The sequence below is a fragment of the Pipistrellus hanaki genome, assembly GCF_964339955.1.
Source record: "Pipistrellus hanaki genome assembly, chromosome: 6".
Classification (NCBI taxonomy): Eukaryota; Metazoa; Chordata; class Mammalia; order Chiroptera; family Vespertilionidae; genus Pipistrellus; species Pipistrellus hanaki.
The window spans coordinates 67,229,896-67,244,754 of NC_140508.1; the positions used below are offsets into that span (position 1 = coordinate 67,229,896).

Below are 14,859 nucleotides of genomic sequence, written 5' to 3' on the forward strand. Positions count from 1 at the left end.
CAAAAGAAAAACTTGATGTGACTAACATAAACAGGATAAGCAGGATCACTTGTCACAAATAGAATCCTATATAATAAAGGCCTAATATGCTAAGTGTCCAGTCATCCATTCAACCAATCAAAACATATGTTAATGATATGCTAAGGCCACTCAACCAGTCGCTATGATGTGCACTGACCACCAGGAGGTAGATACTCCAATCGGTAGGTTAGCTTGCTGCTGAGTTCTGACTGATTGGGACTGAGCGAGAAGGGCCAGGCACACCCTGGAGCCATCCTGAGGTCCCTCCCCAGCTAGCCAACCTCCCTGACTCCAATCATTCACTGGTGGGGTCCCTCGGCCTGGCCTGTGCTCTCTTGTAATCCGGGACCCCTCAGGGGTTTCAGAGAGCCGGTTTTGGCTCAATCCCATAAGCCAAGCCAAGTGACTCCATTGGTGCACAAAATCGTGCACCAGGCCTCTAATAAAAGCTAATGCAATGAAAACCACTATGTTCCATTAAAATCATATCTGATTAAACAGTATTAAAGAACGTTATTAAATTCTAACTAGATGCTGTCACCTGCCAAGACTGTGAGTCTAAAGCATGCTCTCTGTTGTAATAACTGAAGATTAAAGATACATGCCTCTAACCCAAGATTAACTCCAAGTCATTGTTGGATAATGTTGCATCCAGGTGCACCCTAAGGTCACTTTAAGTTTAAGTTTAACATTTGGGGAAATGTTGCTTGAACAGTTGGGATGTCATACTTTGGGGAGGGTCTATCTCCACCATTGGACAATACTTCAGTCACTTCCATTTCTTTCTTTTTTGTTTGTTTTGTTAATCCTCACCTGAGGATATTTTTTCCCCATTGATTTTCAGAGAGAGTTGAAGGGAGAGAGTAAGGAGGGGGTGGGGGAGAAACATGGATGTGAAAGAGACACATTGGCTGACTGCCTCCCACACCCTCTCTGATGGGGGCAGGGAGTGAACCTGCAACCCAGGTACATGCCCTTGACAAGAATCAAACCCATGACCCTCCAGTGCACAGGCTGACGCTCTAACCTAGGGGTGTCGAACTCAATCAGAGAAGGGGCCAAAATCTAAAATCCAGCCTAAATCGCGGGCCGAATGGTTTACTGAACAGTCATAAACTGACAATGTCATAAACTGACAGCGGAGTGCAGTGATGACAGCGCGGTGCGGGCCACATTGCAAGGCCTGGCGGGCCGGATTTGGCCCGCGGGCCTTTTGTTTGACATGTGTGCTCGCTCTAACCATTGAGCACACTGACCAGGGCTCACCTCCATTTCTTGCAGGTCCCCATCTGTAGTCAGGGCCTGATAAGAAGGAGGGAAGTCAATGAGGGAATGACAGCCATCCCAAGAGACATTTCTGGACCCCGATAGCTGGATTCCTGGCTGTCCCTTTATCCAGGACTTGCTTGGGGAGAGGGTGGAGGTGGGCAGAATCCTCCCGCTTTACCTGCTGGGTCACCCCTTGTGTGCCGATAGAATCTGGGTCCTGGGCTTCTGGGTCTCACAGGCTGAAGACGAGATATTGGCCAAAGTTGGGGTTTCATTTGAGCTTTGACTGGAGAAGGAGCCGCTTTCAAGTTCATGTGGTTGTTGACAGAATTTCAGTTTTTTGAGGGCATGTGAATTTAATTCCTTAGTTCCTAGCTGGTGGTTGGTGGGAGGTTGCCCTTACTTCCTCGTCTTTCCCGCACGCGATTTGCTTCATTAAAACCAGCCCGGAGCCAACTGTTCTGTAACCTCATCCAGAAAGTGACATTCCATCACATTAGTCCCATTCTGTTCATTAGGAACAAATCAGGAAGTCTTACTCAAAAGGGGAACGGATTACACAAAGGTATGAATACCCGGAGGCAGGCATCCTTGGGAAATATTCTAGAAGCTGCAATGTCACACCCAGCCTACTTAATTCCAAAATCGCTGTACTTTATGTCACATCCAGCTTACTCTTTAGGTAAAACCCCATGGGTTCAGATGGTCCTTGGGGCTAGCAGCTGAAGGAGATTGGGGGGAGTGCCCATCCATGGCACTGGATGGATATATTCAGCCCCAAAGGCCCCCATGCCCCTTTTCCCACTTCTATCAAGCATGAATTCAAACCCCAGCATGACCTGGGACAAAACCAGATCCTGGCTTCATTCCTTCTGCCCTTTGGAACCAGATCTGTCACACCTTTCTGGAAACAACCTTTCCAACTCCAGGGGGAACCCCCGACTTTTGGGGAGATTGAAGGCTGCAGATAGAGCACCAGAGCAGGAAGTGGGAGACCTTCTTCTCTGCAGATCTGCCTCAGTTTCCTTGTTGGGAAAGTAAGGGAGTTGGCTAAGACAGCACTCAGTGTCTCTTTTCTAATTTTGAGGGAAGAACTGAAGTGATAAAGCCTAGAGCTGCACTGCCCAATATGGTAGCCACTGGTCACATATGGCTACTGAGCACGTACAATGTGATTGGTCCAATTGAGATTTACTGTAGGTGGATGTAGTGGGCAGAGTTCTAAATAATTGCCAGTGACCCTTGTCTCTGGATAATCTCCTTCTCTTTGAGTGTAGGTAGAGCCTGTGAGTGTGTGTTACATGGCAAAGGGAGATGGTCATGGGTGGGCCTGGCCTTTAAAAGCAGAGCATTTTCCCTGGCCGGTCACAGAAGAGGAAGCCAGCACTCTGGTTTGCTTGGAAGAAAGCAAACATCCATGTTGTGAATTGCCTATGGGGCCACATATGCAGAAACCACATGTAGCCTCTATCAACGGAGAGGGATCCCCAGCAGACAGCCCGAAGGAAAAGGGGACCTCAGTCCTACAACCACAAGGAAATGAATTCTGCCTGTAACCTGTGAGCTCGAAAGAGAACCCCAAGCCCCAGATGAAAACCATAGCCCTGGTTGATATCTTGACTTCAACCAAGTGAGGCCCTGGGTAGAGAGAATCCAGCCATGCTGTGCGCAGACTTCTAACCTATGGAAAATGTGAGATAATAAGTGTGTATTGTTTTAAGTTGCTAAGTTTGTGGTAACTTCACGGCAATGAATAACTATAATCACTGGATCTTGAAGACTTAGTACAAAAATGAAAATGTAACATCTCATTAGTAATTTATTTACTGATTCCATGTTGAGATTATGGTATTTTGGGTATACTGGTTACATAAAATACATTTGTTAGGTTTGATGGAGCAGTTAAGTTGATACCCTTACCCCAGGATCTGGCTTTTCAGGATGTTTCACTATGGACATTCCCTTTGCTGAAGACCACTTTTCACTTGCGGTGACCACCTTCCATTCTCTCCCCTCTGGGTATGCATAAAGAGGTCTCCGCCCAGAAAAATCTGCTGAAAGTCCTTTAAAAGCCTCTGACTCCCCTCCCTGGGTGCTGGAGCGCTGCAGGCTCAGCCACCTGGTGTGTGGGTGATGGAATAAATTCATAATCCCTCACCACTCTGGCCCTGTGCATGCCTCCTTCGGCGACCTAACAATATTATTAAGACTAATTTCACCTGTTTTCTTTTTAATGTTGCTATCAGAAGATTTTCAGTTATATGGGTGGCTTGCGTTGTATCTGTTGAACAGTGCTGCTCTCGAGGACTCAGAAATTGGTATATGACCTTGGGCAAGTCACCTCTCCAAGCTTTACATTTCTCCTTTTTTAAGATAACATATTTTTATTGATTTCAGAGAGGAAGGGAGAGGAAGAGGGAGAGAGAAACATCAATAATGAGAGAGAATCATTGATTGGCTGCCTCCTGCATACCCCCTACTGGGGATGGAGCCCACAACCAGGGCATGTACCCTGATAGGGAATCGAACTATAACCTTCTGGTTCATAGGTTGACACTCAACCACTGAGCCACGCGGACTGGGCGAGCCTTACATTTCTTATCTGTGAGGTTGGAATAATGTATTTTCAGCTTAAATGAGAGAGACCTATAGAATACTTAGTCCAATATAAGTGCTTGTTAAATGTTGGTCATGATTATTTTAAAACCATTAATATTTGTAAAGTTAGGAATCCTTTCTTGTATCCAGGTCTAGTCTCCAGCACCCTCTCCCCAACCAGGCATACAGTAGGTGCTTAATCAATGCTTGCATATTACACAACCTTGACAAACTCTTGGTCACCGTTCTCCCTTACCCTCACAACCCGCTCGGAAGTGGGAAGCGGGAATCTCTGGGCAGGTGAGGAGACTGAACTTCAAGGGGCTGAGGATCTGTCTGGGCTCCGCAGCCAGCAGGGAGGGCAGGTCTCCCTGGGGCTCTGGGGGTGGTGAGGCCTCTTCCCCCCGACTCCCAGCGCAGAGGAGGTGCGTTCTCACCTCAAGTCCACAACGCCCCGCTGAGTGCCCTGAGCAGGTGGCCGGGGCCCCTCTGTAAAAGGGGGAGCATAAGCCCCTGTCCCTGACAAGTTTGCAGGAGCAGCACCTAGGCAAAGTCACCTCCTTAGGCAGAGTGACCAGCACATCACTTAGGGAGCTGTCATTACCGTTGCTCTTTAGGGGGGACCCTGGCCCCTAAAGGCCTGCTCCTCCCCGCGTCTCTGACTCGGGAGGATGTCCCAGCCGTAGGGCCCGGTCCCCAGACACCCTCACACCCCCGGACGAGTCAGGAATAGAAACCACCGCCTCCGCCGCCCGCCCGCGGCCTCCCTCCTTCCCCCGGCAGCGATCGATGCGGCCTCAGGAGGAGGACAGGGAAGGAGGGGACAGCGGGACCTCCACAGCAGCCAGGCTCGGCGGGGCCACCAGGCAGAGACCGGCCGGGCGGCCAGGGGGCTCCCGGTCTCGGCGCCTCCCGGGACAGACGCTCTGGGCGGCAGGTAAGGGCCTCCCGCGGGGAGGGGCGTGGTCGGGGAAGGGAGGTGGGGCTGCGGTCCCGGTGCTCACACCCTCTCCCTGAGACCCTCCAGGGAGGGAGCGGTGTGGGATGGCCCCGCTTGGAGGCTGGTCCTGCTTGTTCCTCTGTCAGGTGGGGTTAGAAACCTCCCCGGAGGGTTCGGGGTAGGGATGCAAACCAGGGAAGAGTCCACAGAGCCCAGGGAAGTGACGGGACAAGTGTGGAAAGAGTCTTGAGAATCACAAAACCTAGTTTCCAGCCTTCCCTGTGCGTGGACTAGCTGTGGGGCACATCACTAACCTTTCCTGCTGGTACTCAGACTCTTTCTGGGGAATGTTTGTTGAATTCATTCTCCCCTTCCATAAACAGGAAGGTGAGTTCCAGAAAGAGAAAGGGGTTTGCCCACAGAGGGGCAGCTCATGGTGCTGGAACTGTGTTAGGGACCTCCTTTAAAAAAAAAAAAAAAAAAAAAAAATACATTTTTAAACATTGATTTCAAAGAGGAAGGGAGAGGGAGAGAGAAACATCAATGATGAGAGAGAATCATTAATCAGCTGCCGCCTGCACAGCCCACTCTGAGGATCGAGCTTGCAACTGGAGCATGTGCCCTGACCGGGAATCGAACCCTGACCTCCTGGTTCATAGGTGAGGCTCAACCACTCAGTCATGCCAGCTGGGCAGAAACCTCATTTTTTAAAATAAATATATTTTATTGATTTTTTTTACAGAGAGGAAGGGAGAGAGATAGAGAGTTAGAAACATCGATGAGAGAAAGTCATCGATCAGCTGCCTCTTGCACACCCCCTACTGGGGATATGCCCACAACCAAGGTACATGCCCTTGACCGGAATCGAACCCGGGATCCTTCAGTCCGCAGGCTGACACTCTATCCACTTTGAGCCAAACCGGTTTTGGCAGAAACCTCATTTTCTGATGACAAGCCCAGGTGGAGGGTGGGAGGCTGCTGCGGCGCACACATGTTTATTGTGCACAGTGTATGTGCCAGGACCGTGCTGCTGTGAACACTTTCCTCACGTAACCCTCACGGCTCTCCTGGGAGGGACGGTGCTCCCCGCTTTATGGGGCAGCTGAAGCTCAGAGCAGGGTCTGCTCACGGTCAACAGGAAGAGGCAGACTCAGAACTGGAGCCCAGGTCCGACCAGAAAGACACGCAGGAGCACGTACTGTGTTGCAGGGGTTTTGCACACATACAACAACCCTTCAGCTGAAGCGCTGTTACCCCCATTCTATAGGTAAGAGAGCCAAAGCCCAGACGGGAGGAGACTGGCCTCCGGCCACACAACACATCTAAGGACAAAAACCTCAACGCACTTCACCGCCGAGCCCAGGGTAAGTGAAGGACACCCTGCCCGCTCCTGGCCAGGCACTGGGCCAGCGGCTTGATGCACATTCCATCCCTGTCCACCCGAGAGGCAGGCATTACCGAACCCACAGTGCAGATGACATTACCGAGGTCAGGAGGCGAGTCACTGGGCCTCAGTTCCAGCAGCGCTTGGAGACGGTGGGCAGCGGCAGGAAACTGACATTCCCTGAATATCCACGCAGGCCGACCACCTCTATACCCGCCCCCGTCCCCCAGCCCTCCCCGGAAGGTCTGGCTTCTGCGTTGTGCAAGAAGCTGACCCGGAGGAGAGCAGCTTCCCCGAGGCTCCGGGTGCATCTGGAGACAGTGAGCAGGTGGATGATGTATTAGCCCTCTTCTGGGAGCCAAGCCCAACAAAGACATTGTTAGTTCAGCTGACCTTTTAACCATAGTTGGAGGTGGACATCTTTATCTCCACTTGACAGAGGCTCAGAGAGGTGACGTGACTTGCCTATAGTCACACAAGAAAGCCAGAGTTCAACCTGACAGACCCTGCAGATGCCGTAAATAGTCCCGGCCAATGGCTGTCAAGCTTGACCATGGGTCAGAATCACCCATCCCCAGAGTTTCTGACGCAGCCCGTCTAGGGCAGGCTGAGAAATCGTATTTTGACAAATTTCCAGATAATGCCAACTCTGCTAGCAAGGAACACACTTTGAGAATGGCTGGCCTAGACTGACTCTCCCCACAACCCTCAGTGGGAAGCACTCACTGTCCCCATTTTGCTAAGGAGCAGTTAGGTTCTGAGGGTGGCATGTCCAAGATACCACAGGAGACCTCTGGGATGCAAAACTCAAATTCTGTCTGGGAAAGGGAGACATCCTATAGAAGCATCCCTCCCCCCAGATGCCAGACTACCTGCCTCCAAAGTAGGTTCAGCGTTTGTTTATGTCAATGAAGCAAGGGTGGGGAGGCTCAGTGATTGACCAGAGTCCCCCAGTCAGGGAGTGAGGACTCGTCCAACCGAAGCCTGACTCTTCAGTCCAGAGGGCATGATACCTACTGAGCGCCTACTGCATACCACTTTTTAACAATTTGTCCGGCGTCCTGGGGCGTTTTAAAAAAGTCCCAATTTAGCCGAAATTGGACTGGGGCGGGGGGGGGGGGGGGGTCCAGGGTTCAATTCCTGTCAAGGGCATGTACCTTGGCTGCGGGCACATCCTCAGCAGGGGGCGTGCAAGAGGCAGCTGGTCGATGACTCTCTCATCGATGTTTCTAACTCTCTATCTCTCTCCCTTCCTCTCTGTAAAAAATCAATAAACTATTGATTTTAAAAAATCATTTTTTAAAAAAGTCCCAATTTTTTGAAAGATTCTTTCCAAAAACGGGACTTTTTTAAAACGCCGCGGGACAAATTGTTAAAAAGCGGGACTGTCCCGCCAAAAGCCGGACGCCTGGTCACCTTACCCTGGGTGGTAAATGGGACGGGACGGGGGTTTGATGATCTTCCCGTAAGGAAAGTCCGGGGGCCCCGGGACCCCTCCCCTCCCCTCCCTCCTAAGGGCGCTTCTCCCGTGTCCGCAGGGCAGGGCGCCACCGCCATGGTGAGCGAGTCCCCGGAGCCGGGCGCCGCGGCCGTGTGGCGGCGCAGGGACGAGGCGCTGAGCGTGAACGTGGGCGGCGTGCGGCGGCGGCTGAGCGCGCGCGCCCTGGCGCGCTTCCCGGGCACGCGGCTGGGCCGCCTGCAGGCCGCGGCGTCCGAGGAGCAGGCGCGGCGCCTGTGCGACGACTACGACGCGGCCGCCCGCGAGTTCTACTTCGACCGGCACCCGGGCTTCTTCCTGGGGCTGCTGCACTTCTACCGCACCGGCCGCCTGCACGTGCTGGACGAGCTGTGCGTGTTCGCCTTCGGCCAGGAGGCCGAGTACTGGGGCCTGGGCGAGGGCGCGCTGGCCGCGTGCTGCCGCGCGCGCTACCAGGAGCGGCGGGTGGCGCGGCCGCGCGCCTGGGACGAGGACAGCGACGCGCCGAGCAGCGTGGACCCGAACCCGGGCGAGATCTCCGACGTGCAGCGCGAGCTGGCGCGCTACGGCGCGGCGCGCTGCGGCCGCCTGCGCCGCCGCCTCTGGCTCACCATGGAGAACCCGGGCTACTCGCTGCCCAGCAAGCTCTTCAGCTGCGTGTCCATCGGCGTGGTGCTCGCCTCCATCGCCGCCATGTGCATCCACAGCCTGCCCGAGTACCAGGCCCGCGAGGCGGCCGCGGCCGTGGCGGCGGTGGCGGCGGGCCGCAGCCCGGAGGCCGTGCGCGACGACCCGGTGCTGCGGCGCCTGGAGTACTTCTGCATCGCCTGGTTCAGCTTCGAGGTGTCCTCGCGCCTCCTGCTGGCGCCCAGCCCGCGCAACTTCTTCTGCCACCCGCTCAACCTCATCGACATCGTGTCCGTGCTGCCCTTCTACCTCACGCTGATGGCCGGCGCGGCGCTCGGCGACCAGGGGGGCGCGGGCGGCGAGGATCTGGGTGACCTGGGCAAGGTGGTGCAGGTGTTCCGCCTCATGCGCATCTTCCGCGTGCTCAAGCTGGCGCGCCACTCCACCGGCCTGCGCTCCCTGGGCGCCACCCTCAAGGTAGGGCCTCCGAGGCCGGGCCGGGGGCTGCGGGGGAGGCAGGTGAAACCAGGGGGCAGGTCAGCAGATGGACGTAACCGGCCTGTTGTGTCCAGGCACACGGTGGACTGAAGCACATCCTTTATACCAGGCACAGGGCCAGACAGCAGGTGTACATTTCACGTCCAATTCGACCTTCCCAGCCTTCCGGTTATCTCTATGCCCCATGGGAGAAAACTGAAGCAGGGCTGTGCTGGTCCTCATTTCCAAAAAAATTAAAAATAAAACAGGAAGGTCACTTCTGATCTATGTGTCAAATATCAAATAATACGTAGCACAATATGCAATGCAGGATGCTAACTGGCTTCTCCACTGAGCCGTTCTTCCGAGGTTATCAGGGGCCACAGATATCCTAGGTCTTGTCTTGCTTAGTAGACAAGTCTAGTACAGCCCCAGAGCTCACACTGAGTGCTAATTCGGTGCCATTTTCACAAACATTATCGATTTCATCCCCTGAAAGATGCTCTTATTTATTCCCTTCCCGTAGATGACAGACCTGAGGCTGGCTTTTTAAAGCCTGGTTGCAGTTAATTGAAGCACCCTCCATGAGCCAGGCTCTGCACTGGGGGTGAATCACTGCCCGGGGAAGCTTACCCTTGAGGGGGTGAAATTAGCTTGGTTTGGGGAGCGGGGAGGGCACATGAACAGCTTGGACAGAGGCCCGAAGAGAGAACAGGATGGATGATGGGAGAGGGACATGGCGGGAGGGGTGCCAGTTGATAAGGTTGAAGAGGGTACTGAAGGGCCATGACCCCTTGGCTGAGGATTTTGGGCTTTGTCCCAAGGGAAATGGGATTTAAGCAGGGGCAAGTATTATTGTTGCTACTTTGCAGATGTGGAAACCGAGGCCCCAAGAGGTGACAGGACTTGTCGGAGGTTCCTCCTGACTCCAGCACCTCACGTTCTTTCTCCTACCCGCCCCCTGGAACCCTGCTAACGATCCCTGGAAGATGCTGGTTGATCCTTTCCGCCCACAGCTTAGTAAAGCCTTTTGTATGCCCCCTGGCAGGGCAGCCAGCATGCTGGGTGCAGGCAGGGTGGCCCGGGCAGAATGCTGGGGCAATGGACAGATAGAGAGAATTCCACTAGCTAGACACCCTGCACTCAGCGCCTCTCCAGAGATGACCCCTCCATCCCAGAACTCTGCCTTGCCTTCAGCATGCAGGGAGCCAGGGCCCGAGGCCACTAGCTCTTTCTGAGAGGAGGGGGAGAGTATTGATGGAGGCTTCCAGGGTCTAAGACACAGCTGTAAGACTCCAGACAGGAGCCTGGCTACTCCGAGTGAGGCTCCTGACCACCAGCAGCTTTCTCATTAGCTGGGAGCTTGCTAGAATTGCAGAATCCCTGGCCCTATGCCAGACTTCCTCGATTGGGTTCTGCCTTTTAAACAGTTTTGGGAGCCCTGCTCTAGACTAGGAGTTCTCAGCCTCTATTACCATTTGGGCTAGATAATTCCTTGTTGTGGGGGGCTGTCCTGTGCATTGAAGGATGTTTAGAAGCATCCTTGGCCTCCTACCCACTAGATACCGGAAGCACACCTGTCTCAGTTGTGACTATCAAAAATGTCTCCAGATATTGCCAAACATCACCTGGGCTGGCAGAACTGCTCTGGTTGAGAACTACTGCCCTAGGGCAGTGGTTGGCAAACTGCGGCTCTCCAGCCACATGCAGCTCACGAGCAGCAGTTTGCCGCTCTGTTGACTGATGAGTTTGCCGACCACTGATCTAGACTCTCAATTCCAATAATTACGGGCTGTTGTTGTTCCTTGTGATTAAGCCCCTATCTCAGTGGTCGGCAAACTCATTAGTCAACAGAGCGGCAAACCGCGGCTCTTGAGCCGCATGTGGCTCGCAAGTTGCATCTGGCTCTCGAGCCGAAGTTTGCCGACCACTGCCCCAGGGGTTGGCCTCAGGGGCAGAGCAAATATACACACCCATAAGCAAGTGCATTCTGTGAGAGGTCTAGGGAACATATATATCCTCTCAGCTTCCTTGAGAGGCAGAAAATATTTTGCGCTCCCCATCACCATCATCTTCAATAAGTTCTCCCACTTCTACCGGCTTATCAGAAATGAGGCCAACCAGTCAAAAGTACACAAAACCAACCCTTTGCATTGTGGAATATAAACTGTGGCTTTTTTATTTTTATTTTTTTTTACAGAGAGGAAGGGAGAGAGCCAGAGAGCCAGAAACATCGATGAGAGAGAGTCATCGATCAGCTGCCTCTTGCACACCCCCTACTGGGGATATGCCCTCAACCAAGGTGCATGCCCTTGACCAGAATCGAACCCGGGACCCTTCAGTCCCCAAGCCGACGCTCTATCCATTGAGCCAAACCGGTCTCGGCTGTGGCTCTCTCTTGATTCTGCAAGAGTAGAAATATCACAGGCCTTTCATTCACCGGCTGCTGCCACATTAGAAGGAACAGATGTGTCTCCGCAGGCACCTCAGACAGTGGAAATCAGGCCCGTGTTCAGGCCCAGGGAGTATGGCTGATTATTGTAGTTGAAAGACCTTCGTTTGGAGTCAGGGACCTAGGTCCTGGCACCAGCTCTGCCTTGCTCTGTGACTTTGGATGGACCTGTCCCTTCTACTCTCCGGGCCTCAGTTTCCCCATCTGCCCAGCGCCAGGTCTGTAAGCCCACCCAGCTCTGACTCGGCTTCCTACTTTTCCTCCAGCACAGCTACCGCGAGGTGGGCATCTTACTGCTGTACCTGGCCGTGGGCGTGTCGGTGTTCTCCGGAGTGGCCTACACAGCCGAGAAGGAGGAGGACGTGGGCTTCGACACCATCCCCGCCTGCTGGTGGTGGGGCACGGTGAGCATGACCACCGTGGGCTATGGGGACGTGGTGCCCGTGACGGTGGCCGGCAAGCTGGCGGCCTCGGGCTGCATCCTCGGGGGCATCCTGGTGGTGGCGCTCCCCATCACCATCATCTTCAATAAGTTCTCCCACTTCTACCGGCGCCAGAAGGCTCTGGAAGCCGCGGTGCGCAACAGCGGCCACCAGGAGTTTGAAGACTTGCTGAGCAGCGTGGATGGGGTGTCGGAGGGGTCTCTGGAGACATCCAGAGAGACCTCCCAGGAGGGAAGGTCTGCAGACCTGGAGGCCCAGGCCCCCGGTGAGCCTCCAAACTCTAAGATTTACTAAAACCAGGGCTCATGTTTCCCTCCCCACACCCCTACACTCAGCTACAACAGACCAGAGATCCGTCCCCTGCTGAAGTTCTGCTCAGGGTCACTCATCCTGGCCTGAGGATTGACACCCAGAAGCTGGGTCCCTTCCTCCAAAGGCTGAGGGAAGGACAGTGTCACCCTAGAGGATGTGAGCTCAAAGAGTGACCCAGAGACCTTTATAAACAAACCTCCAAGCCATCCGGGAAGAGCATGAGCCAGAGGGAGAAAGTCGAAAGGATGCTAACCATTCCTTGCCACCTGCTATTAGCTAGATCACATATGGCCCTACGTCGTTGGAGGGTGAGAATTAGCCCCATTTCACAGATGAGGAACGAAGGCTCAGAGTGGTGCAATGACTTGCTGGAATGGCACGCAACTAGAAGTGGTAGGGTCAAGTTTGGAATCCATGCTTGTTGGTCTGCCAACAGTGTTTCTTCCATTCTGTCTTCCCTCACGAAGCTTGCATAGGGTTTTAGTAGGTGTATGGACCCCTAGGGTTGATCTACTTAGATCCCTCTGTCAGAGCGAGGGAAAGGATGAGACAGGGGATTCAGATGTAGGAGCCCTGGACCTCACTTGTGGCTCTTTTCCAGGAGCGTCCGAAGGACTCGGCTCCCTAAGATGAGGCCCGGGAGGAAGGGGAGCTGCCTCCTTAGCTGATGTGAGAGGTTTGTGAAGCAGCATCTGTAGCTTCCTCCCAGGGCTGGCTTGAGGTACAGAAAAGAGGCCCTGGTCTGAGGCCTGAAGTCTAGCTCTAGTTCTACTGGGACCTGATTTGTGAAGTGGGCAAGTCCCTGCCCATCTCCAGGTTTCAGCCATTCTGTGAGATGGTCACAGTCAGCCTAGAGGGAGGTGAAAGCCAATGGAACAGGGAGGTTCTGATTTCCAGCCAGCTTGGCTCAGAAATGGTGGCCAAGAGCTGCCATGCATGGACACCTGTCCCCCTATGCTGAATCCCCCAATCTGCCCACAGCAGTGCCTCTCGGCCTACTCTGCAGACCTCCGGCCATCTCTTGAGTTACCAACTAGGCCAATGCCTGAGGCTCCTGCCCTTTTGGCCAGCTCCAGCCCCTCATTCTTGCTGGGGCATCTCTTGTATACTCACCTCTGAGTCCTCTCTACTCGCTAAAGAAGTTGGGAGACAAGGGCCCCATGGCCCTTTCCCACACTGTTGCTAGAACATCCATCACTGTACTGTCATTGTCTGGCTGTGGCTCTGTCTGTCCTACCACACTGGCTCCAGGATGGGGAACACAGTCCAGTTGAACTGGACTTGGTGCACAGTAGGTATTTAGTAAATGCTGAATGGATCAACTGATCTGTACAGCTACTGTGTGCCAAGCACTGAGGAGGAAGAGGAAAGAAAGAGCCCCAGGGAGACCTTGCCCTCCAGAGGGTGTAGACAGGCCTGAAAAGGAGGCCCTTTCAGCTCTGTCCCCTCTCCCTCCTTGCTTTTTTGAGGCTTTTACAATGATTTCCTTGTAGACTCTACACTCTCTCATTCAACAAATACCCACTGGAAAAGTCGTAAGTTGGGGCTTCACATGTGGCCTGCAGACAGGTTTCATTTAGCGGGACAATATTTTTAGTATATTTTAAAAAACGTGAATGCCTTTGGGTGAGGCGTGCAGTCTCAGGTTCCCCATCGTACCCCCCCCCGCCCCCACCCCACACACAGTCGCTCCTGTGTTAGCCCCACCACTTCGATTTACTTTACCCACGTTGGCTGTGATTTATGGACGTCTTATTAGATCCAGCAGATTGAATGCCAAGCAAAATATATATCCTTGTGTCTTGAAGCTTACAGACAAGTGGGGAGACAGATTTTAATCCAATAATCACGTGAGTAAATAATAATAAGCTCTACTAAATACAAGAACTATAAGGGTATATAATATAGCAGGGACCATTGACTGAGACGGTCAGAGAAGACTTTCCTGAGCAAGTGGACAGTTTAACATACGGAGTGTAGAGTCTACAAGGAAATCATTGTAAAATAGAAATTAGCCAGTTAGTGGGGTGGTGCAGCTCCAGGAAAGCAGTATATACCAAGCGGAGGGAACAGCATGTGTGAAGGCCTCATATCATACACAGGGCCTGGTACATAGGCTTCTGGACATAGATTTTTCAGTCTCCAGATTGGAGCAGAGACTGGAACTAAGCCAAGGGGCCACCCATGAATTGACTACACACACACACACACACACACACACACACACACACACACCACTGGCCCTCCCGCATGTTCACTTTGTGACATATAAGTCCAGCTCTGCCCAGGTCAAGGCACGGAGACCAGGTGGGCTGCATGCAACCACCCTCATGGTCTTGCTAAACCCAGCGAGTAGCCAGCTAGCTTCCAGGCTTTCTGACCCCACAGACAAGGCGCTGAAGCTGGTGTGGAGAAAGCTCAGGAGGGAATCTGGCCTGAGTCTATCGTGTGGTTGTGTGTGGTCCTGGCAGAAAAGCAACAGCTCCCTCCCACTCCCATGTATCAATGTAGCCATTATGCAAATAAAGAGGCTGGGCCCAGGGACCTGTTTGTGCCTGTGTGGAGCTGCCTGCCTGGCATGTTTTCTGGGTGATTGGGGCGGGCGGAGTGGTAACGTGGAGTGACTCAGAATCCCCACCTCTGGTTCCAATCTTACACTGGGCACAGGTTGCAAGTGACAGGAATCCAGCTGGAATTAACTTGGTCCAAGAGGGAAATTCACTAGCCTCAATCATGGAAGTGATGAACAACATTTACAACTAGGGTTCTTTGGATGCAAGCAAAAGAAACCTTAAGGGGGAAAAAATGAATTTATTGGAAGATGTATTCATTTCCTGTGGCTGCATAACAAATCACCAC

At 53.2% G+C, this 14,859-nt stretch overlaps 1 protein-coding gene across 1 annotated transcript; it reads left to right on the forward strand.

Annotated features, from left to right (window-relative positions):
• The first annotated feature begins 4,714 nt into the window (after positions 1-4,714).
• On the forward strand, positions 4,715-14,595 carry KCNS1 (potassium voltage-gated channel modifier subfamily S member 1). The gene is made up of 4 exons (XM_084888535.1): positions 4,715-4,825; positions 6,096-6,192; positions 7,751-8,793; positions 11,512-14,595. The coding sequence occupies exons 3-4, from the start codon at positions 7,768-7,770 to the stop codon at positions 11,980-11,982; spliced, it is 1,497 nt and encodes a 498-aa protein (XP_084744661.1). The 5' UTR covers positions 4,715-4,825; positions 6,096-6,192; positions 7,751-7,767; the 3' UTR covers positions 11,983-14,595.
• The last annotated feature ends 264 nt before the right edge of the window (positions 14,596-14,859 follow it).

Bases quoted from the DNA above. Each gene is read 5' to 3' on its own strand.
- KCNS1 (XM_084888535.1), top strand. From the start codon at position 7,768: ATGGTGAGCGAGTCCCCGGAGCCGGGCGCCGCGGCCGTGTGGCGGCGC. The intron at 8,794-11,511 runs GTAGGGCCTCCG...CTTTTCCTCCAG, and splicing joins CCCTGGGCGCCACCCTCAAG to CACAGCTACCGCGAGGTGGG.